Source organism: Pseudopipra pipra, chromosome 6 (genome assembly GCF_036250125.1).
Source record: "Pseudopipra pipra isolate bDixPip1 chromosome 6, bDixPip1.hap1, whole genome shotgun sequence".
Taxonomy (NCBI): domain Eukaryota; kingdom Metazoa; phylum Chordata; class Aves; order Passeriformes; family Pipridae; genus Pseudopipra; species Pseudopipra pipra.
In genome coordinates this window covers 42,742,939-42,766,922 of record NC_087554.1, presented here as the reverse complement: position 1 = coordinate 42,766,922, position 23,984 = coordinate 42,742,939, and the positions used below count along the sequence as shown (strand labels likewise).

The window sequence follows — 23,984 nt, the reverse complement described above, 5'->3', positions numbered from 1 at the left end:
GGAATGATTTTGCGTACTCGTGATGTCTCCCATATGAATTATATGAATTATAGAGATATTTAACAGCCTCTGCGTTACTACGGAAGAGTTCACAGTAAGAAATGGATAAAGTTCCTTGTTGAATTGAGCCAAATGGAGAAATTAACATTGCAAACAGAGTTACCCAAATTGGGGTTTTGTGGGGGCACACAGATATTAAGGCATGGAGACTTAAAATACCCAAGTAATATTCATTTCTTATAGGTACAATTTGAAAGATGACTTCTCCTGTAGCATGCTCTGGCACAATGCTGGTGCCCTCGGTAGATCGTTGCTGTCTGTAATGCTCTCCATTTGAATATGTTATCAGCACTTTCCAAATGGTGTTTCACAGATACTGTTGTACTGCCTGTTTTTTGGTTCTGTTGGGTTTTTTTCTATTTTTTTCCCAAGTAAAAGTTGAAATTTTCTTATCTCCTTCTGGTTCTAGAATTTCTCTCCTTCTCCTTGTCTTGACTATGCTCAGGAAACTGACTTCCCACAATCTTAGATTCGCTTTGGAACTGCAAGCCTTTTTGACATTGTTGTGTGTCTCTCTGCAGATACAGGCTGTATTACTTTGTCACAATATATTCTGCTGGATCCCATTCTGATGTTCTTCCTCATGGGAGCTGTTCTGAGTATGGTAAAATGTAACAGCTGTGCAGATAGGTAAGATAAAGATGATAATTTTGTAAAACTATAGGTATTCAACTTTCACACAGATAAAGTACTAGAACATGTCTGCCATTGGTAGTCTGGGTGAATGGCTGAAATCGGATTGTTTCAGGAAATTTGGAGGTGAAAATGGCTGTTGGTAGAGGAGAGAAATTTTTAGTATAAGTTTTTTTTGTAACTGGGGAGAAAGTATTGTGACTGGGGTACACCAAGAGAGAGGCTTAACCAGATTATTTTAGCTTGAAGGGAAATTCTTTATTGGACATGGGCGGGAATATAGTTATCAAAGATGAAGAAAAGGCTGAGGTATTTAACACCTTCGTTACCTTGGTTTTCAACAGTAAGACAGGTTGTCCTGAGGACAGCTAGCTTCTGGAGCTTGTAGAAAGAGATAAGAATCTGAATAGCCCCCCTGTAATCCAGGAGAAAACAGTTAGCGACTTGCTGAGCCGCTTTGATCCCCACAAGTGTATGGGACCAGATGGGATCCACCCAAGGGTGATGAGAGAGTTGGCAGAAGAGCTCACCAAGCCACTCTCCATCATCTACCAACAGTCCTGGCTCACTGGGGAGGTCCCAGATGATTGGAAGTTGGTGAATGTCATGCCAATCCACAAAAAGGGCCAGAAGGAGGACCCGGGAAACTACAGGCCCATCAGCCTGACCTCATGCCTGGCAAGGTTATGGAGCAGATCATCCTAAGTGCAGTCACACAGCACCTACAGGATGGACAAGGGATCAGACCCAGCCAGCATGGGTTTAGGAAGGGCAGGTCCTGTCTGACCAACCTCATCTCCTTTTATGATCAGGTGACCCACCTGGTGGATGAGGGGAAGGCTGTGGATGTGTCTACCTGGACTTCAGCACAGCCTTTGACATCATCTCCCACAGCATACTCCTGAAAAAGCTGGCAGCCCACGGCTTGGACAGGGGCACTCTGTGCTGGGTTAGGAACTGGCTGGAGGGCCGGGCCCAGAGAGTGGTAGTGAACGGGGCTGTGTCCAGTTGGCAGCTGGTCACTAGCGGTGTCCCCCAGGGATCAGTGTTGGGCCCAGTCCTGTTTAACATCTTTATCGATGATTTAGATGAGGGGATTGAGTCCACCATCAGCAAATTTGCAGATGACACTAAGTTGGGGGCGAGTGTCAATCAGCTGGAAGGCAGGAGGGCTCTGCAGAGGGACCTGGACAGGCTGGAGAGTTGGGCTGATTCCAACGGGATGAGGTTCAACAAGGCCAGTGCCAGGTCCTGCACTTTGGCCACAACAACCCCAGGCAGCACTACAGGCTGGGGACAGAGTGGCTGGAGAGCAACCAGGCAGAAAGGGACCTGGGAGTTTGGATTGACAGGAAGCTGAACATGAGCCAGCAGTGTGCCCAGGTGGCCAAGAAGGCCAATGGCATCGTGGCCTGGATCAGGAACAGTGTGGCCAACAGGTCCAGGGAAGTGATTCTTCCCCTGTACTCAGCGCTGGTGAGGCCACACCTCGAGTACTGTGTCCGGTTCTGGGTCCCTCAGTTCAGGAAGGATATTGAGGTGCTGGAGCAGGTCCAGAGAAGAGCAACGAGGCTGGTGAAGGGACTCGAGCACAAGTCCTGTGAGGAGAGGCTGAGGGAGCTGGGATTGTTCAGCCTGGAGAGGCTCAAGGGAGACCTCATCACTCTCTACAGCTACTTGTGAGGAGGTTGTAGCCAGGTGGGGGTTGGTCTCTTCTCCCAGGCAGCTGTCAGCAAGACAAGAGGGCGTGGTCTTACATTGTGCCAGGGGAGGTTTAGGTTAGATATTAGGAAGAAATTCTTTACCGAGGGTAATCAGGCATTGGAATGGGCTGCCCAGAGAAGTGGTGGATTCTCCGTCCCTGGAGGTCTTTAAGATGAGACTGGATGTGGCACTTAGTGCCATGGTCTAGTAACCACAGTGGTAGTGGATCAAGGGTTGGATTTGATGATCTCAGAGGTCCCTTCCAACCCGACTGATTCTATGATTGTGATTTCAACAAAAATAGTTTATGTAGTTTTTGGAACTGCAAATCTTGAACATGAAGGTTAAACGTTTTAAAACTTACAGGAAAGAAAGCTAATAAAAGATGCTGTAGGTCAGAGAAGGATGGTTGTAGCTTATTCAAGGTTTTGGTCCTTAATGGAAAAAATATTGTTATTTTGAACCAATTACTTTGATTCCAGGCTAGAGAAACACAGCTTATCTGTGACTGTAATCCAATAAACACTTATAAAAATCCTGCTGTCTGAGGTAAATAGTATAATTTGTTTAGTTTAGAGAAATTGTTACAAAAACTTTGAGGGAAATAGAGCCAGAATGTTTCTGAATAAAGTAGTCAAGTTGCTGAGGATATTTGCCATAGACCCATCCAGAGGGGGATGGTGATTTCTAGGTATTGGTATATACCAAAAGGCTTCTTCATGGCTGGGCTGCACAGAGTAGTCTCCCCACAATGCATCCAGAATGCAAAGAAACAAAACCTCAGAATACTGTGTTATATGTGAGCAATTTTTATTTCATGAAGCGTTCCAAGAACTGATCATATCAATCTTAGTGTGACTACAGTACACATGGCTAAAATGCAGCCCCTAGTGTCATGTAGGCCAAGGCCATCCTCATCTACAACACATACCCCAGGGAGTGCAAGCACTAAGTTACAGGGCAGCCCTTGATCAGCTCTGTGGGCTTTGACCTGAACTTATTTTTCATATGTTACAGCTAATCCTCTTGTCAAAGTAGTTGATATCATGCAAATTAAACGCCAGCTCTCTAGCTATTGTTTTGTTTAGGTCATGGGGATTCAAAATGCAAACATCAAGGCATTAGGAGCTGGTAGGAAAAAAGGTTTTAAATTCTGCTGTCATCCTTTCTCATCTCTTCTCAGTGGTTCAATTTTATTTCAGTTTCTAATTTGTTTGCTTTTTGCTGCAGCTTTTGTTTTTGCTTCAGATAGATGTTTTCCACTATGGCCTTCCTGCTTTAGTAATGGTGCTCTTTTTCTCCTGTTCTCCCCTGTGTCCCTAACTTTTTGTCAGAAGTAAGTTTATGGAGCAAAAGTCTTGTTTCTTTTTCATAACTTCTGTGTGGTCAGACTTTCTTCACACTAGCATTTTAGCTTATACCTGGTGTCTATGTTTCCATCCTCAAAGGGGAGATCTAGGAATGTCCTGGCTTAAGTGTTGGACCCTTCTGAAGCCTGTATAAAGGTTTCACAAGCCTGTATCTGAAGACAGTATCCTTGCATGATTCTAAAATTAATGAAAAACTAGTTTTTCTATTCCTCCTGAGAAGATGGAGTGTAATTTTGCAGGATAATTTATTTGCTGTTTATTTTTGTGATCGCAGATGCTCGTTCCTGTAGCCATCATTTTGTTTACTGACTTTCTGCACTGGTCCTGCAGGCCATTTTCTGCCTCCTGGTGGTTCTGGCTGAGTCTGACTGGCGTGAACCTTGCTGGAGCTATGGGGGTAAAGTTTGTTGGCCTTTTTGTAGTCCTCTTGGTAGGCCTGAACACAATCTATGACCTATGGGACTTGCTGGGGAACCTTAGTCTGTCACTGGTGAGTTTCAAAGGCTTTTCTTTACTTTGAGTGTTTCTTTGTTTTGTTTGCTTTGTAATTCTCCCAGTCTTTGACAACCTTGTAACTACTCAGACAGTGATACTCTGTGCAGCAAAAAGGGGCTTCTGATGTGGATGATGATAAATAAAGATTAAGGTTATAATGAAAAAACTATTGACAGACTTCTGGAAAAAAACCAAACAAACAAACTTACATTAGCAGGATGTAGTGTCATAAGAGCACAGCAAAAAGAATGTTCCTTTTTCCTTAGAGAAACTGTTACCTTTCCAGTTGGATGATTTTTCAGTCTAAGCTAAAAATGTTCATTGGGAATGGCTTTAAAATGGCCCAAAGCAAGATGTTGTCCAACACTGTTACATGAGCTTCTGAGGAGTGTATGCTACCTGGCAGACAGGCATGTCTTGCAGCACTTGGTTTGCATAAGCAGCGTGAGCTCAGGCTCTGCTTTGTGAGAGTTAAGGGTGCATAGGCTGCAGAGCAGGAGCATGCTATCCCATCAGGAGTCATAGAAATGCTCTGTGACCTACAATATCCATAGGATGAAGGCAGCCATACCCTCCTTGATTTCACACGTATTTAGTTCCTAGAAGCTTTAAAAATTTGCCAGTGAGTTTGAGCACCCTGTCCTAATATATTGTATTTTACATTTGCGGACTGTGAAATCTGCTTTTTTGGAGAAACACCTTGATGTACCATTTGCTGTCTTGCAACCAGCAGGAAAACAAATTCTTCAGTCACGTCTTTTAAAAGGTGTTCAGTTCTCCTCTTGTCTCAGCCTCTTCTGAAGCTTGAAAATTCTACTTTTTTCACTTAATGTTTTTGTCTTGTTTGTCTCATACAGTGAGGGTTTTGAGGGACTTTTTCTATTCCCGCTGTGTGATTTGTTTTTCTTTGATTAATATGAATCAATATGGGCTGCAAAGATGCAATGTTCCAACTCTGGAGAAGCACTTCTTGAGCAAAGTCACTTAATTGCATTTGAAATGGAACAAATCCATCATGTCTATGCCTTCTGCCAGCAGACGGCTGCACAGTGATTTCATTTGTGTTGCTGGAAGCAAAGGCAGCAAACCCCTGAGTGTTACACTATATAAAGAAATTTACTCCAAAAGGTAGATGCTTTCTGAATAGCTATTTGTCAACCTTGGTGCTTGATGAGAGAGGAAAAAAAAAGTGAGGATTAAACTCCTGAAAGGCTGAATAACTTAATCTCTGCATTTGTTAGGAAGTTACTCATGATTATTTACAAGCAATGTTTTTGGGACTAATTTGATTTCTAGAATTCTCAGCTTATCTTGGTCTACTCTTCTGGTTTGCTCAATGCTGTCTTTCACGTGCATTTTCTTTTTGACTTTGCATTGAAGTCTATAGTTAAAGAAAACTACAGACTTCAGTGCAAAGTCAAAAAAGAAAAATGCGATGTCAGAAAATTTTCATGAAGATTGAAGCATGTTGAGGCTGTTTTAAGCAGGCAATTGCAGATTAGTTCATGTGCCTTTCCAGTGCATAAACATGGCTGTGTACCATCAGTCAGCATTTTTGGAAGCGTCCAGTGGTTATTAAGTGTTCTGCTGGAGTACATGAGCTTAACAACTCTTTCCTTTGTTGACTTCAGTGAGTTCTTAGTTTTGTAATATGTTTAGTTCCTTTTCCATTACTTCTGAATTTGTTGGATCTGGTATTGAGGGATGGAGAATGAATAGCTTAATGATTAATTGTGTGATAGCTATCATGTAAAAAAATATGGAGAATAGCAAGTACATCTGCTTTCATCCACTTTGAAGTTAGTGTGGACATTTAGCAAGTAATTTTTGCTATTTTACTTGCTTTTTCTCCCGCAGCTATTTATTATCCACCCTGTGTTTTACGTTATTTACTCTACTACAGGTAGTGTTAGTGGGATGTGAATAAATAATGCTTGGGCATCTGTGTAAAAAACATCTTTTTAAGTGATTAAAATAAAATACTCTGCTTTTGTGTTGAGATAGCTGAAACAGATTTTGCTGATGACTTTTCTGTAGCTTCTGGCTAAGCAGCAACAGAAGTTGCAGTGTGAGAACATCCTTGCTAAGCAAGGTGATTTCTGTGACTGAAGCATATCTAAGTCCCCAAGAAGTCCTGGTTACATTCACATTTACATAGAGAAACTTTCTTGGAGAACAAGTTTTCATTTTCCCTTTTGCTTAGCTTTGACAGTTACTATTTTGGAAGCCATCTCTTTCCTGTGATTTTGTGTCAAGATGTGTACCACTGATAAACAAGTTAAGGTCCTTGTTTTCAAAGTATTTTCAATGAGAGCTGCCCAACCTCATTTGCCAAAGTTAGGGATGCTCAGCACTTTGCGACGTTAAACTCTCCTATTGCCTGTTTTTGTCTTTTTTCCCAAGACCCTGAAATTTCAAGGTACCATAAGTCCAGCTTTGGGAGATACATTGCAAGGTCTACCTCAGCTTTTACTTCTCTCTAGGCCTTGTTGAGGTAATTCTGCAGCCTCCTGAGCTTGCTTGCATGTCAAGCTCCAGCTTTAGGACCACTACTCAGAGTCCTGTGAAGTAAGGAGAGGAATTGTTCCTGCAGCTGCACTGTTTGATCCAAGTTGTGTTTGTTACAGGTGATGTTTGGAAAACATTTACTGGCTCGTGTACTTTGCCTCATCGTGCTCCCACTTGCTCTCTACACGGCTATGTTTGCTGTTCATTTTGCAGTATTAAATAAAAGGTATTTCACAATGTTTTCTGCAGAAGAAGAGTCACTTGTTTTTGCTTTTAATTAAAGGCTACTGATTATGTATTTCTCCACTTTCAGTGTCAGAAGCACGGCCACAAGCTGTGTCTTTGTTTAATTTCCTTCCCAGACTTCTGCATTGTTCTTACAGAAAGGCTCTGGCCAAGCTGGCAGTGAAACTGAATTTTAATTTGACACTTTCTGAAATGCCAAGCAAGTAACCTAACCAAACTCTCTGTCTTCTTTTTTTTCCCCTTCTCTTTCCTGGACCTGAAAATGTCTCAACTTCATTCTTTGTCACTTTGTAATTAAAAAAAAAGTCATTGCATTCCTGAAAAATGCTTTGGCTGTGATGACAAAAGTAAGGCTGAGTGTGCCCAAAGGGAAGGCTCTTCTCTGAGTGCCTGCAACCGAGGGATGCTTTTTATATGCAAAGAGCACAACAGCTAGTAAAATGGCCAAGTAATGTTTTCCATATGCCAGCATTAAGAAATGAGGTGAATATGCATTTCACTATAAAAAAATAATTTAAAATTAAATCTGTTATTTTTCAGTTAAAGTCAACTGATCTTACCATTAACCTCTTAGCAGAAATAAGACTAAAAGAGCTATAGAGAGAGGCTTTATTATATGTATCCTGACAGTTGGTCAGTTTATTTGTTGTAAGAACACTCAAAGATCGGTATGGTGCTTTTATGCAGTGCCAGCAGCTACATTTTTGTGACCTCAAGTCCTTGCAGCTCTGGACAATTTCCTGCAAGACTCTCTCTCTGCTATGATTCACAACATTAGAGGTGCACCTAAGGGAACTGCATTCATTCTTCTTCTGATGTCCTGTCTGCTTTTGTTGTTTTTCCTCTGTAAAAACAATTTGGTAATGCATGACAGAGATTTGTGTGCTTGTTTATCTGCATTCTGAATTGTCACGTTCTTTGCTGTCTTTTGTAGTGGCCCTGGGGATGGTTTCTTCAGTTCAGCATTTCAGTCCCAGCTGATCGGGAACAATCTTCATAATGTCTCCATTCCAGAGCGTGAGTGTCCAAACGAATAAACCAGTCTGAGTGCTGTCAATATACATGGGGGTTTAAATAAAATGGCATCTCCTGTGACTCAGTGCAGGACAGTGCAGATTATGCCTTCATGGTTGTGCTTAGATGTATGCTGTTCCTCTGGGCAGTTTTACGTATTGACAGAAAAGAAGGCGGCTGTGTTCAGTGCATGGTCACTAGCTGTTTCATCATATTCCTTCAAGAGGGAAAGATGACATTTTGAGGGATTTGACTGTTTTGTGTGCATGCATCTTGTTATTTTTTGGCCTTAATATTGCTCGAGACAACAAAAATATATTTGTCCTATTCACCATAAGTTTGTAAGGTATTCAGATGTGGGATTTGTTTTCAAAACATGTGTAAATGAAAACTATTGGGTTCTTTGTGACCCAGTGTGCCCCTGGTCCGGTTGTGTTCTATTCAGCATGCATGTGAACTTATGGGAAAGATGGCTCTGTGATTGTTCCCTAATCCTCATCTTGCCTAGGGACTACTGAGCCTTTGATCTGGTTTAACTGTTTGACACTTCGTCTTTTCTCTGGCTGTTCCCTGCTCCAGAACTGCTACTGGAAGAGCATCAGGTCCATTCTCCAAGACAGAGTTCTCTCACTTGTGTTGGGAGGCTATGAAGGAAGGTGTCTTAAGCCAGGGTATCAACTCTGCTATCTGATAGCTCAGCTTGCCTTCCTTCCCTCTTGTATTGCTGTAGGGGTCAGCGATGGAGTGCTTCAAACTAGTCATGTGCTTTTTAAACTTGATCATGTTTTAATTTCATCATATACTCTTGGAAAGCCATCTCAAGCCTCCCATTATTGAAATTACATACAAAAGAACTAGCACTTCTGTTTATGTTAAAACTCAGTGGGAGAGTTTTAATTGTTTAAGCCAAATGTTATATAACAGTTTCACTGAACTGTGGTTGAAATGGAAGGCAAGCTTGCAATGAGCCCTGTGGAGTAACACATCAAACAGGAAACAAGCTTCATCAAAAGGGACAGGACAATGTACGTCTGATTGGAGCACTGTAGACTAGCTGGGGGAGATACTTAGAGGAGAGCTGCCTTATGCCTTTTTTCCTCCTTCCTTCTCATGCAGACTTGGCATATGGGTCTGTGATCACAATGAAGAACCTTCGGATGGCAGGGGGATACCTTCACTCTCACTGGCACCTCTACCCAGAGGGCATTGGGGCCCGCCAGCAGCAGGTCAGTGTGCTGTGGTCGTATTGCCTGTGACTGCAACCATTGGCTCACTCCCTCTGCATTTAGCATTAGGGGCCAATGTGACAGGAGCTGTGTATTTATTTAGCATCTGTTACCCCCTCAGTGCCACAGCTGTGTGCTTGGCTTGGAAGTCTGACTAAAAAGGCTTGAAGAGAGCCTACCACATTGCACCAGAGAGGTGACTTACAGTAATAAGGCCTTGCTGTAATGCAAGACCACCGTCCATAAATGGAGGCCAAGAGGACTTCAGAATAGTCTTCCATATGAAAGTTACCTCAAGGAAGGCTGTAAAACTTATGTTTAAAACAAATACATTATGTTATAGGTTTTGTTGCTTTATATTAAAAGCAAGGGACTAGAGCTGTTGTGTATTGTTTTTACTCCAGCCTCTGGTCTCTGTGACCTTACATGAATTCCTCTCTTTTGTGCCTTGCTTTCTGTATGTGTCGCCAAAGAATTTGTAAGGCTTTGCTCATTAAATTAGATATCTGTACATTTGTAAGCTAATGTAGCCATAATGAAAGTATCTGAACTGAGGGCTTCTCATTAAATGATTAAGCAATAAGTGAAAGTAGAAATCAGAAATCACGTAACTATCCCTAAATAAATAGTACAAAAATTAAGTAAATTTCTTATTTTTGTCCATCATCATCAAGCTTCACAAATCTTTGCAGCTTCTGCACCTTTCCCAAGATATATTTTACAATTGTTCTGACTTCCTTGAAAGAAAGTTGCCAGAGAAACACAAGTGTTTGGTTTTTAACTCCCTTCTGTCTCTGTGGTGAGGAGGAAGTTTTCAGAAGTGACAGCTTTATCTCAATCTTCTTCCTGCTGTTTGTCACAATGAAAATTTCTAATACTCTCATGTAACATTGATGTTTATTACAGTAGATGGAGATGTCATACCAAAACTGGCTCAAGTATAGGCAAAATTCAAGTGCATAGCATGCCTTACGACACTAAAAGCAGGGAAAGGGGATTTGAAGAGGACACTAATGGGAGTTCCTTGAGGAAAGTGGGAAAGGGTGGAGATTTCCCCCCTGTGCTCCCTGCCGTGGTGGTAGCCCAAGGGTAGGATTCTGGGAGAGTCTTGGGGCTCTGGAGAGGGGAAGAGAATTTAGAACTTAGAGATTTAGGGAGGAAAAAGTGATCTCTTTGCCCCTACCTTTCCCTCGTCTCCTGATGGCTTAACCTCAAGGTATGAGGTTCTACCTCCAGCTCTCCCTTTTTACCTCACCCTCACACACTCGTCTGTGTTCTCTCACCCACCCACTGGGACATCTGCTCCCATCTGAGTGGGAGGCACAGGTCTGGGTCTGGGCTAGGGTCCCACAGAGCAGGGCTTGCTGCTGCTGGAAGAGGAGAATGAGCCAAAGGGACTCAGTTCCTCATGCTTGGGGGCAAGCATCCTGGAATAAGATGGTCTCTCATGTCCATGGTAGCAGTAGGTGCAGTTACTCTGTGTGAGGCTGAGCAGGCTGGCAAGGATTAGCTGTGTAGCATGTGCAGCTCTAACAGCTGATCCCTGAGTCTTACCTTGCCTGGATCTTTTGGCAGAAGTATTATGGTTGTCACAGCCTATTGTCATGCGTCTCTGCTGTTTATAAAGCCAGTGCTGCTTCCATCTTCTGGTTCTGGTCAGTGATTATTCAAGAGTTCAGGTTTGAATATCCTGTTGTTGTAGAAGGACCCACTGGAGTGAGAGGAGGTCAAACTGTATGGTTGGAGGCTGTTACTCATGAGGCCTGTGAACGATAAGTGTAGTGCTTCTGAGCATGTGGGCTGTACACTGGCTAAGAGGGGTGATCTGGGTTAAAGAGTGGCCCCTAACTGACTTTCTAGGGGGCACAATCATAAAAGTAATCCTAGGATTTCTGTGTTATTGGTCCATTCATTTGGGACTTCAATTTGCTGGTGAATGTGTGTCTGCTATCACCAGCTTTTTTCTTGTTTCGTAAAATAATAATTGCTGTCCTTTCAGGTCACTGCCTACTTACATAAAGATTTGAATAACCTGTGGATTATAAAGAAACATGATTCAGATACAGGTAACAAATACCAGTGAAGTGCCTTTTATAACTACTGCTTCAGTTTTTCGCATAAATATTCTGAGTTCCCTCCAGGACAGAGTATCCTTCATGGAAGTGAGAGGGAGAGGAGGAAGAGCAGGGGGAAGCTGGCTCCATCTTGATTTATGTTGCATGTGTCTACTGTGTTTTTGGTTCTTCTCTAGATTGTACAGTTGAAATAAATAAGCTTTTCTCAGCTTAAGGTTGCATTGACAATTTTTCAGCTGGGTAGGGCCACAATAACAGTAGAGAGGAAATTAGTCTGAACTCAGTATTTTTTACAATCTGTTATTGTGGCAGAGAGTCCTGTGGAAGTTGGGTCCTGGTACATTCTGGTACACTGTATTTAACAGATTTTTGGGAATGATTGCTTGGGACAAGATAAGAGTACTGAACATGACAATCTATGGTTTGTAGGTACATCTGTTTTAGAATATTACCTAGCGTAGCTAAGGCATGTTTTCCCTGTCAGTTTCCTTTTATTTTTACCCACCGCCTGTGTATCCACACAAAGTTGTTTGCTTGTATTGTCTGCTTCAGGCATGAGCCTTAACAAGAAACCTTCTAAGACCCTGATGTGTTTGTCAGGATATTGATATAATTAGTTTGCCTTCCTTCAGCAGATCTGTCAGACCCCTTGAGCCCTGTGGAGTTTGTGAGGCACGGAGATATTATTCGTCTGGAACATAAAGAGTAAGGATGATTTCTGGGATTCAGAAATTACATGATTGAATAGAATTGGTGGGAGATTTGTCCTGCTGGAGACAATGTGGTTAGGTCAGCACCAGCAGGCTGTGTGACAGAGGTATCTGTATATCTGCATTTCCAGTGTGAGGTTTGTAGAGGTTTTTTTCCTATGGTTTATGTTTGAAAGTTGTCTTAAATAGGAAACTTTTAACGGAACAACACAACTTTATTAGAAATACCTGTGTAAGCAGCAGAGATATTTGTTCTGCTCTGTGAGGTGTGATACTCAGGGGTAACTCTTTTGCAGAGAAACAATTTTGAAACCCTCATTGGGTGTGGGCTCGTGCCCACTCTCTGAGTTTTCTAGGCAAATAAAGAGTGAGGTGGGTTTTTTTTGGTGTACTGCAAGTGTCCTGTTCCTACGTGCATAGGCAGTATCCACTCGCTGAAGTTCTGAACAGCACTGAGATCCCAGCAGTGAAACACTGAATGAAAATGTCAGCTGGTGCCTTCCCTCTCTGCAAGGAATACCTAAGAGGAACCAAGTCACCCTAGTGGCTTGATATATGGTTTTTGTCTAGTCTAATATCACTGTGCCAAAACGCCTCGTGCTTTCACAGCTTTGATTTCATAACAGGACCTCAAAACTTGTGAGCCAGGAAATCACGTCATGTTGTATTCAGTGTGGCATCTGCACAAATAATTGCTTAGGTTTCCGAAATTATTACAAGACCGTTTTTTTAAATTCCTTGAATTTTGGGGTTTACTATCAAGTATATGATAAAGAGTATGATAAAAATTGATTAGGCAAAATTGGTTAAGTCGTGGTGAGGTCTCCCGAGCAGGAGGTGAAGCAGCGGTGCTGCAGAAGAGATGCAGCAGGTGGCGCTCGTGTTTAGGACTGAGTGGGATATGGCCAGGTTTCTCTGGTTGCCTCAGTCACCAGTCTGCTTGGGGGGGAGGCTGGCTACCTGCACCGTGCTAATGGTGGCCACTGATTCCCCCTAAATGGTACAATCTTTCTCCTTAAAAGCAAAACTGATCACAGAAGGTCAGGATCTTGCTTTTCTTCTTACAAGAGCAAGTCTGTTTGTCCCACCTTTACTGTTAAAAAAAAAAAAAGTCCACAGCAAAGCAAAAACCCAACGTCTTCTCCACTTGGAGGTGATAGATTGTAGCTTGAGGGTTCTATTTATTCATGCTGTCATCCTTTTCCACACTGCCTAGTGTGGCATAAGCTCAGAGTTACATGGTGGGAAGTAACAGATGCAATCAGTGTCCCCCATCCTGTTTAGGCTGAATCCTGCCTGCCCTCAGCTGGAATTCGGTGGTTAGAGCAGTGGCTGATCTCTGAATGACTCAAACCAATGTTCTAATTACAAATTGACAAGGTTCAAAAGTTTTATTTTCATTTCAGAACTTCTAGAAATCTGCACAGTCACCAGCATGAAGCTCCCTTGACGAGGAAGCATTTTCAGGTCACTGGCTATGGAATAGTAAGTGAAGGCAAGATAGAAGAAAAACTCCTTTTAGGGAGAGTTCGTATCATGCCCAGGGGATTTATTGTTGGTTTTTTTAGTTTGTTAACCAAGGTGATAGATGGGCATCTGCCATCCTGAAGGAAAAACTGATTTAGTGTGAAATGGCTTATCTCATATTTAAAGTCTATTTAATGTGAACATAGATAAAAACATAATTTAAACTTTTACTGCCAGTCTAGCTTTGGCAGCATTCAACTCCAGAAATGACAAACTGAGCAACCTTGAAGTTGCTCTGACGAGTATTATTTTATGTATTTGGCCTTGTCACATAGACAAGTGCCTTTTTGAAAGAATGATGACAGAATTTTGAATCATGAAAATGAAATCTGCTTTGCGGGTTGAATTTCTAAATGCAAGGATCTGTTGCCTAAACCCCTTTTATGAAGCAGCCAAGTTACCCCTGTTTATGCTGTAGTTCTGAGCCACAGTCAAGCATGAATTGGAAGAAAAAAAATTAAAGTTGGCAAGATAAAGATGTATTTGTGAATGCTTGCTCATGTCTAGAATGATGTCCTCTGGATGGGGAATCTCTTCTGTGAAGTCTGAGTGAGAGTAGTCTGGGCTCGTTTGTTTAGCTTTGCCACCATTACAGTTTCTGAATTTCTTATTTGCAGTGCTTCAATTCTGTATGTTTTCTAGTTTTGGGGGGGAGTTGTTTGGGGTTTTTTTCTGTTTTTTGTGATTTTTTTTTTTTTCTGCAATGCTATGTTTGCATGATAGAATGGAACAGGAGACTCCAATGATTTCTGGCGGATTGAAGTGGTGGGCAGAAAGACTGGGAAGCTCATCAAAGTCCTACGGAGTCAGATCCGGTTAATCCATGTGGCCACAGGGTGTATATTGGGCTCTTCTGGAAAGACTCTGCCAAAGTGGTAAATAGTTTGTAATCCCTCTCCACCCCTGCAAGGCCTTGAGCTGACATGTTCCTTTACTCAATGATACTTTTAAACTAAGCAATAACCACATTTCCTCCATTTTTTTTAAAGAATAAAAATGGAACTAGCAGGTACTAAAAATATAATCAGAGGGGAAGATCTGGGTTAGGGTTATGCAGTCTGTTACAGTGAAGGTATCATCATGGCTGGGCTTCACAAATGAAGATTTGGGAAGGACTCTACCCACATTTGCTGCAAGCACGCTGGTGGCTAAAGAGGCCAATGCGAGACAGACAAGTCCAGTTGCAAAAGGCACAGCAGAAAGACTCCTTAGATGGTATCGGCAAGACACGATTCTTTCTGCATTGTCTTTTCTCCTCAAGAGCGATCCTGCGTGCGTTCTCAAAGGAAGCAGCAGCGTTATAGATGGTGTGTCTCCAGACCTCCCGATTGGAGGACAGAGTAGACCAGTGATGAAGATCAATGTGGCCAAGGCTGAGATGTTGTTTCAGGGAGTCCTTGTATCTCCTCTTCGAGGCTCCTCTCTTGCGGCAGCCAGTGGCAAGTTCACCATAAAGCAAGATCTTAGGGAGGTGGTGGTCCTTTATCCTGGAGACGTGTCCTGCCCAGCGCAGCTGTGTTCTCAGCAACATTGCTTCAATAATTGTGACTGCTGCCTGTTCTAGAACAGAGGTATTGGTCACATAATCTGACCAGTGGATGTTTAGGATTGTACGGAGACAGCGTTGATGGAAGCGTTCTAGGAGACGCAGGTGGTGGTGGTAGATGACCCATGATTCAGATCCGTATAAGAGAGTAGACAGCACTATGGCTCTGTAAACACTGATCTTTATACTTTTCTTCAAGTGTTTATTTCGCCAAACTCTTTTATGGAGTTTTCCAAAAGCACTATATGCCTTTGCTAACCTGTTGTCTATCTCTCCATCAATCTTACCATCTGAGGAGATGAGGCTGCCTAGGTAATTAAACTGCTGGACTGATTTGAGCTCTGATTCGGCAATGGTGATACGGGGATGATGGAAGACTTCCTGAGGTGCAGGCTGATAGAAAACTTCTGTCTTCTTCAAGCTGACTTCCAGCCCAAAAAGCTCAGCAGCTTCAGCAAAGCAGGATGTTAAACACTGCAGAGCACCTGTGTGGGCGACGAAGGCGACATTGTCAGCATAAAGCAGCTCCCGGACAAGATGGTTTAAGGTCTTAGTGTGGGCCTTCAGTCGCCTGAGGTTGAATAGGCTTCCATCAGTACGATATCAAATGTAGATACCATCCTGATCATCGAGGTCTGCCATAGCCCTTTGGAGCATCATGCTGAAAAAGATTGTGAATAGGGTTGGTGCGAGAACACAGCCTTGTTTCACACCATTGGTTATTAGAAAGGGCTCAGAAAGTGCATTGCCATATCTGACTTGGCCGTGCTGATCCTCATGAAGTGAGATGATCATTTTAAGGAACGTGGGGGGACAACCTAAACGTTCCAAAATCTGCCACAGAGCTTTTCTGCTCACAGTATCGAAAGCTTTGGTGAGGTCAACAAAGGTTACATAAAGACCTTTGTTCTGTTCCCTGCACTTCTCTTGCAGTTGTCTGAGAACAAATACCATGTCTGTGGTACTCCTGTTGGCTCTGAAGCCGTATTGGCTTTCCGGAAGAAGTTCTTCTGCTATAGCGGGTATTAGTCTGTTCTTTCCAGGATCTTGCCAGCAATGGAGAGTGGAGTAATACCCCAGTAGTTTGAGCAGTCTGATTTATCTCCTTTCTTCTTATACAAGGTGATGATGACTGCATCACGAAGGTCTGATGGTAGTTCACCTTGTTCCCAACAGCACACCACAAACTTGTGAAATTTAGCATGGAGTGCAAGGCCCCCATGTTTCCAGACTTCAGGTGGAATTCCATCGACCCCAGCTGCCTTGCCAATTTTCACCTGCTGTATGGCCTTAAGAGTTTCTTCCATAGTAGGAGCAGTACCCAATTCATTCTTCAGCAGTTACTGTGTAATGTACTGAATTGCTGAGTCTTGCACTACACGGGTGGTACTGAAAAGAGTCTGAAAGTGTTCAGACCAACAATTCAGAATGAAGATTTTATCTGTGTGAAGCACCTGACCATCTGTGCTGAGTAGAGGGCTTTGGACTTGATATGTAGGCCCGTATGCTGTTTTCAGGGCCTCACAGAATCCTCTGTAATCACCCATATATGTGCATAATTGAATTTTTCCTGCTAGATTGATCCACCACTTGTTCTGGATGTCATAAAGTTTCTGTTGGAGCTTGCTGCATGCAAGACAAAAGACTGCTTTTCTTACATGGCAAGATGGCTGAGCAAGGTGTGTTGGTGAGCAGTTCTCTTCTTCCTCAACAATTCCTGGATCTCTTGATTGTTTTCATCAAACCAATCCTTGTTCTTCTTGAAGGAGAACCCTAAGGACTCTTCAGAGGACTGCAGGATGCTATTTTTAATATGTTGCCAAAGTGTTTCAGGAGAGGGATCTATGGAATGATCCTCGAGCCTAGTTTGAAGGTTTACCTGAAAGCTGTCTCTCACTGTAGCTGATTGAAGATCGTTAACTTGGAGTCTCCTCCTTGGAATACTGCCCCTTTTAGGTTTGAACTCAAGGTTGAAGTTAAGTTTACAGTGCACAGTCGATGGCCTGTTTGGCATTCTGCACCGGGCATCACACGGGTATGATGAACATTGCGAACATCTCTCTGTTGCACCAAGACATAATCAACGAGGTGCCAATGCTTGGATCTAGGATGCATCCAGGTTGTCTCTAAAAAATAATATGCCTTACTAAGAGATCCAGGAATGGCATGGACATAGATCTTGTCATCTGATAAGTCCAGGAGGGGATGACAGACGTGTTCTTTAAGTCCCATTTTATCCTTAGGGTTCACAAAAATTGCTAGAAACCGGGGCAGTTCATGCTGTTCCATACCATAATCAAAATTTTATTGGTATTAATTTGTGTTGTTGTTGGAAGACCTTATGCCATTTTTGCATGCAGCATCTGAAGCAAGGGCAATGGTTACAAGTTGCTATTAGCAGGGGTCAGGATTTTCTGTCCTAGAATTATATATCTTCATCATTAAAATGACATGTATGCAGAGACACCAAGACTAATGACAAGCAAGCTGCCATATCTGCAAAGCTGTTCTGTGTGGGATGCTACCATGGATCTAGAAGCAGCAGGCTGTGTAGTCATGTTGCTACTGTTTCCAGAGCTGCCTCTGTTTCTGCTAGCTTAGATTTCCCTTCACTGTGTTATGGTTAAACCAGATTATAAGGAATCCTGTGGATGCTGAATCATAGTGAGTGCAGGCAGGTACCTATGGTGACTGCCTGGTCAGGAATGCAAGTGCCAGTTAGACTTCACCATAAAACTGGACTCATATGTAAATAATGTGTTTGGTTAAAAAGAAGAAAAAGAAAAAAAAGTCTCTGTCAAGAGCATTCAAAAAAGGTTGTGATTTGGGTTTTTTTCCAACAAAAACTTACTCTGTGAGTGGAAGTTACTGCCACAAAACATTGATGATACTAAGAGCTAAGGGGAAAAAAATACTCTTTAACTGCAAATAAGGATGGTTTAGAGTATATTTGGTTTTTATATTTCTTTTTAATTTAAAGGGTAGTAATCACTGTTCTTCCAGGTAAGGTAATTAATTAATGGATTAGTTAATTAGTGGTGGTTGATAGAAAATTCCTTGTTAATCTGTCACATTACTGTAGGGTTTGATGCACTTCCTCCCAAAGTCTTTGATGTGACCTGCCAGAAATAGGGTGACAGACTAAAGAACACTTATTGGTATCTCCTAAGGTAATTCTTTTATTTCTGTAATACAGTTGTTGTAGGCATGGATTCATTTAAATTAATGATGGTGATTTTCTTCTGGAGGGACTATGAAGGTTGAACTGACGTAGTTGCTAGTTGTGAATGTTTGTCATTTTCAAAAATCCCACCTATGGACCTAGGCTTTTTTAGATGTCCAAAGTTAGAAATGTGGTTCAGATACTCAGTAGAATTTTGATGTTGACTGCCTTGCAAATCTGCTTTGGTTTCTACATGGTTCTTAGAGCATGTAAGAATGCAACTGCTGAGGTTACATGATATGATAGGTGTTGTGGAGAAATACAAAGCTAAATGGGGAAAAATCAGACATGAACTGGAAATATTGAGTGTTCTTGTGGAGTGGTGGTTAACTGTTCTGCTGTTCCTCAGGGGTTGGGAACAAGTGGAAGTCACCTGCACACCATACATGAAGGAGACTCCCAATTCTCTCTGGAACTTTGAAGATCATATTAACCCTAAGTGTAAGTAATTTATTTCCTTTCAGTTTGAGAGTGCATCTTGGCTTGCTGTTTAAGGAAGGGATGAGCTATCAGATGGCAATAACTGGCATTCAGCATTTGGAATATGTGTGTTCTTTCCCAGTTTAAGTGCAAACTTGCTGAACTTGGGCCATTGCAGAGTTGCGGAGCCTTTTTCTGTTTCACTGTTTGTACTGCAAGCTGGTGATAATGCTTGAAGTGTAGTGGAAGTGTAAAGACTTTTTTAAGGATTTTGAGATCTTCACGGACAGCACTGCAGTACAGGCTGTTATTTTTAACGTTTTTTGTTTAATTGGGAATTATTGTCATTGATGTATGTCATACATATTTCAATGATTTTTAAAAAAATCTAGGATCCACCTTGTTCTGGTGTATTTTTTTCCCCTCACTTACTGGGGGCATGCTAAATAATCACTTTGCAGTACCATCAAGAAATTAATAGTGTGTGACAGAGATATGAATTTGCCAATAATGACAGATGGGCCTTGCAGCCTCATCCAGGAGTTACATGTTTCACAGCCTCATCTGGCCTGAGTTATTCAACACAATTTTCATCCCATGAATTGCAAGTGACTTGGGCTGAGTTCTGAGTTATTAAAAAACTTACTGTTCTTCATCCTTTGAGAGCAACTGTATGCAAACCAAAGGAGAGAAATCCTGGGCTCTTGACTTGGTAGAATTTCTTGTTCTGTTGTAATGCACTCCCACACATATGGCTCATATAGATAAACAGCAGCCTGTGAAGAGTATGTCTCTAATTTTAGCCAGAAATACAAATCTGTTAATTTCATGGAGTTTGGTCTCTTTCTCTTGCTCCTGAAAGTAAAGGAGGAAATCTAGGAGTACATCAGTTGTAAAATTCACTGGGAGATACTTTTAACTGCAAGCCTCTGTGTTTAGAATATGAATGAATTGCATAGAGAATTCAAATTCTGGAAGCAGATTGGTTGCAGAAGGAGAGAATGTAGTTTTTTATGAAAGATGCAGATAAATGTAAACCATATAGATGTCTAATCTATTTTTCTCTCTTTTTCCCGCAGTGCCCAATATCAGCCTGGATGTTTTGAAGCCTTCTTTTGCAGAAATTCTGCTAGAATCCCACATGGTTATGATCCGGGTAGGATATCATTAATTCTAGATTATCATTTTTTTCCTCCCCTCTCTTGCATCAAAAAGAAATAGCACTTTCTGAGAGATCTGGGTGATGGCTGCAAGCTAGGGCAGAATTTACATGCCTGAGCAACCTACTTGAATTTATACTTAGAAAAAGGAATGGAGCTAATTCGTCCAAGTTTGGAAGCCTTGGACGTAATGCCTGGCTCTGCTGTTAGTGTGATCTGGCTACAGCCTAGTTATGTCATACTTTACTTACCTTCCTGGAAGGTTTTAAAGTTAAATTAGTATTTGTTAGGCAGGAGGATGTTACTGTGGTCAAAGTCAAGAAAATAAGCTAAACAGACATTTAGGAGAACAGTAAGTGTTTGGATTGAAAATGGAAAACTCCTGATTTTTTTTGAAATTCATCAAGGTGCTGTGATTTCTGGTTTCTTCTTTATCTCTGAATATAAAAAAAAAGAGCAGATTAAATATTTTCAAGGTGAACTGCTCTTGCAGTCTTTTGTCCATGATTGTTTTTTGTACTCTTGACCACAGCCCTTCTGCTTCCAGCTCCTCAATCCTTCAGCTGAAGAATGAGAAGTTACTATTTTGAGAATAGAGTCCAAGGTTTTCTTTGCTATTGTTTGTAAAGGTCTTCTCAGATTTTTAAGAGAAAGAAAGTAGTCAAGGAAATTATTGTTAATGCTTGTAAAGTGTTATTTTAAAGCATTTCCATGGCAATCAGTATCTCAGGTAAGGAAGCACCTGCATGAGTTTCCATGGAAATAATCTTTCTGAAGCTTGTTTTTTTTTCATAGTGGAGGGAAACTTGTCACAGTAGTCTCTTAATGAACAAAGGTCTTGCTTATGCAACATGTGTCCTCAGTAACAGAAAAGCTGGAGAAGAGAAATGAGAGAATACTGCCTCTTATGGTACCTAAAGAACATTTTCACTTGCACAGTAATAGTAAAACATTTATTTTCCTCATTGCATTCCCTTCTGTGGAAGATGATGTGTTCATGTAAGTCAGAAAAGAGCTTTCACTCAGGAAGAGTGAAAGATGTATGTTTGCATACACAGACATTTCTGGACAGGTGTTGCAGCATAGCTGCCTGCTCATGTAAATTTTATGTTGACTTATCTGTAGGGAAACAGCGGCCTCAAACCAAAGGACAATGAAGTTACATCCAAACCTTGGCACTGGCCCATCAACTACCAGGTATATTGATTAGTCCACCTTCTTTTCTATTTTGAAGTGCTTTTGCAGTGCCTCTAGAAGCATAGCACCTCTTCATTGCATTGAAGATGCAATTGTACTGATGAATATCCATTTTACTTCCTTCTGATCTCTTTCTTCAGGGCCTGCGTTTTTCTGGTGTCAATGAGACGGATTATCGTGTCTATTTGCTGGGAAACCCAGTAAGTTGGAGTGGGAGGTTCCAAGTCAATGTCTTTAGCAAATTTTAGCTTAGTCTTGCTTCTTCCAGTGACAGTGTTTCTCTTCCTTCTCCTCCTTTTGGACAGTCTCTCTTATAGTACTCTTAATGTTTGCATGTAACTTTTCATTTCCTCTCACATGCACGTGTCCACCATAAAGTCCCAAATCTTTATTTTTTCCCGTGTAGGTGATTTGGTGGCTAAATCTGGTCACTATGGGGTTATATTTTCTGATAACAATTTGCACTGCAGTGGCACTGAAGAGAGGTGTCCAACTGACATATGAACTCAAAGGTAAGGTCAGTCTTCCTTTTCATAAATGCCTTTTGCAGACACCTGAAAAGTGTATGGATGGCAGGACTTTGTGTGTCAGGGGTGGGAAACAACTGAGCTTGAATTATTGAGCAGTGTCCACAAGGAAAAGAGTGGGATCTTCATATGTTAAGTAGCTTAATGGTGAACAGCACAGATCTTCAACAGAAATGCTACAAGGGATACAGGCCAGTTGGATCAAAGTCCTGCTGTGAAGGTCTGCATGTTCTCTGTACTACTGTAGTATGCACAGTGTTTTAAAATGAGAAATGTTTCCCGATCTTTTTGCAAAGCAAATGGCAAACACAAGAGATACAATGGTCCTTTTTTGAATCATTTTAGAGGCAGAGCTATTCACAAACCCTAATAAGTCATATTTTGACCATTCCAGTTTACTTCAATGGTTGCTTCATTTTGTAGCTCTCCTTGTGGGAAGTGAATTCTAAAATGTGATGGGAAACTACTCAATTACAGAATAAGTTATTGGCTAAGCTGTATGCAGACACCAGAGCTCTCACTCTCTTCCCCAGGCTCTGAAAGCTAGGCAACATTTCTTTCCAGGCAGAGTGATCATCTGGATGGCTCATAGTCTCATTGCAGAGAGAATAAAAAACATCAGTAACTGGAGTGACCTGATTAGTCTGATGTATGCCCCGAGGAACTGCACGTTTGGTCTTAACATACAGCATAATCAACCTCCTGCCAGTCCCTTGAGATTTATGTCTCTATATTTCTTCTCTTTACTGTTCTCCTGACAAGTGTTTGTAATGTAGGGATAGGTGCAATCGCGCAAGACTTTGTAACAGAAAGCTAGAACTTGTTTCACTTAGAAAAACTGCAAATGCCTTTTCTAATGGGTTAGATGTTTTTTTTCCTTCCTTTTGCATTTCAGAGAATGTTACAGGAAAAAGCTGTGAGCAAGATATCTCTCTCTGTAGTATGCAGACAGATAACATGTTTGCAGACATGTCCAAGGCCTCCTTGGGAAGGCGGCAGAGAATCGGAGAGGATAAAGGAGAGGGGGCGGGAACTCGCCTTTTGCCCCTGAAGATCTGATGCATGCTGCATCATAAAAAAGTGGTCCTTGCACCTGAAATAAACCTTTTTTATAATCCTTCCACTGCCTTGGCATTCTTGGGAAGAATACCTGCATATGTTTGCCTTACAGTATGTTTATAAAGAATGCAGCCAGGATGTTGCAGAGGCTTGAAGCAATTTCAGACCAATACATGACTTCCTGCAAAGATCTTTCCTGTTGAGTTTATTTAGTGTGTTAAGGTTTGCAGATATGAACTGTAGCTGAGTTTTTCTCTGTCTGTATACTTGTGTTCCAGAACTATCCAGAGTTGTGCTACGTGGTGGAGGGCAGATCACACTGGGTTGGCTCCTTCATTACCTCCCTTTTTTTATGATGGGACGAGTTCTCTACTTTCACCACTACTTTCCTGCCATGCTTTTTTCCAGCATGTTGACAGGTAAATACTAGAGTCTAGGAGAAGACAAGGTGGAAAACCAGGTGAAATTCCATTAAATTTAATGTTTTCAGATTAAAAAGTTTATTAATTTTAATGGGCTTTCTGCTTGCTTGTGCAAAGTGCTCGAAAACATTGACTAATTCAAAATGTTTTTCACAAAGCACCTTGCTGGGCCAAATTGTCTTTTTTTTTTTTTTTGTTGCTACCCTGAAAAGGCAGTCATGTCTAGTGTTTAGAGCATTTAAATTTAGAGATGGGATTCCTATTCTCTGCTGTTTCACTGTTTATATATGCTTTTGTACAAGTTGCTTCTCTTTGTTTGCTTTCCTGACTTTTCCGTCATGTGTGTTTATAATTTGGTCTTGGTAGTTTTTCCTGTGATTTTGTACCAACTTAGGATCTTAGGCCCAGATCTCATTTGCATTTATTCAAATGGAAAGGTAGGGGAAAAAGAACCTTCTGCTGATACAAAACAATCTCTATAGTTTTCAAGGTTGCGACAGTAAATGAATTTAAAATTTGAATGGTCTTCTGGTGTTAACAGAGCTTCATCAGCCCAGTCAGTGAACATAGCGGCTCTGTTCTTCCGCTGATCCCTACCTCTTCCTTCTCCTAGGAATCACCTGGGACTCACTACTGAAGTTTTGTGCTGGGTTCTTGTCACCCAGCACTACAGCTAGAAAAGTATATGGAGGGGGGTTCCTGGTGCTGGTTCTGCTTATCCTGTACAGGTGAGTGCTGAAAGCTTAACTTTTCATGAATATGTGATAGCTGCCATCTCAATGGAAACTTTGATGCCTGTTAATTTTCCTTAGCCTTGAGTCTCTGTCTCTCTTTTCTCCTGAATTTGTCAGACATCCTCAAG

General features: G+C 41.6%; 1 protein-coding gene across 4 annotated transcripts in view; it reads left to right on the top strand.

The window, feature by feature from the left end:
• Window positions 1–23,984, top strand: part of POMT2 (protein O-mannosyltransferase 2) — a 30,667-nt gene that overhangs the window by 3,212 nt on the left and 3,471 nt on the right. For 2 of the 4 annotated variants that reach the window (XM_064658819.1, XM_064658823.1), the window contains 16 exons: window positions 582–690; window positions 4,098–4,257; window positions 6,890–6,996; window positions 7,951–8,033; window positions 9,147–9,256; window positions 11,256–11,322; window positions 11,964–12,036; window positions 13,448–13,526; window positions 14,292–14,443; window positions 18,687–18,778; window positions 19,837–19,913; window positions 21,043–21,114; window positions 21,255–21,314; window positions 21,521–21,626; window positions 22,979–23,119; window positions 23,736–23,850. In XM_064658819.1, the coding sequence (XP_064514889.1) occupies window positions 582–690; window positions 4,098–4,257; window positions 6,890–6,996; window positions 7,951–8,033; window positions 9,147–9,256; window positions 11,256–11,322; window positions 11,964–12,036; window positions 13,448–13,526; window positions 14,292–14,443; window positions 18,687–18,778; window positions 19,837–19,913; window positions 21,043–21,114; window positions 21,255–21,314; window positions 21,521–21,626; window positions 22,979–23,119; window positions 23,736–23,850 (1,603 nt within the window). The remainder of the gene's footprint in view (window positions 1–581; window positions 691–4,097; window positions 4,258–6,889; window positions 6,997–7,950; window positions 8,034–9,146; window positions 9,257–11,255; window positions 11,323–11,963; window positions 12,037–13,447; window positions 13,527–14,291; window positions 14,444–18,686; window positions 18,779–19,836; window positions 19,914–21,042; window positions 21,115–21,254; window positions 21,315–21,520; window positions 21,627–22,978; window positions 23,120–23,735; window positions 23,851–23,984) is intronic. The other 2 variants (XM_064658820.1, XM_064658822.1) reach the window with 2 other exon arrangements.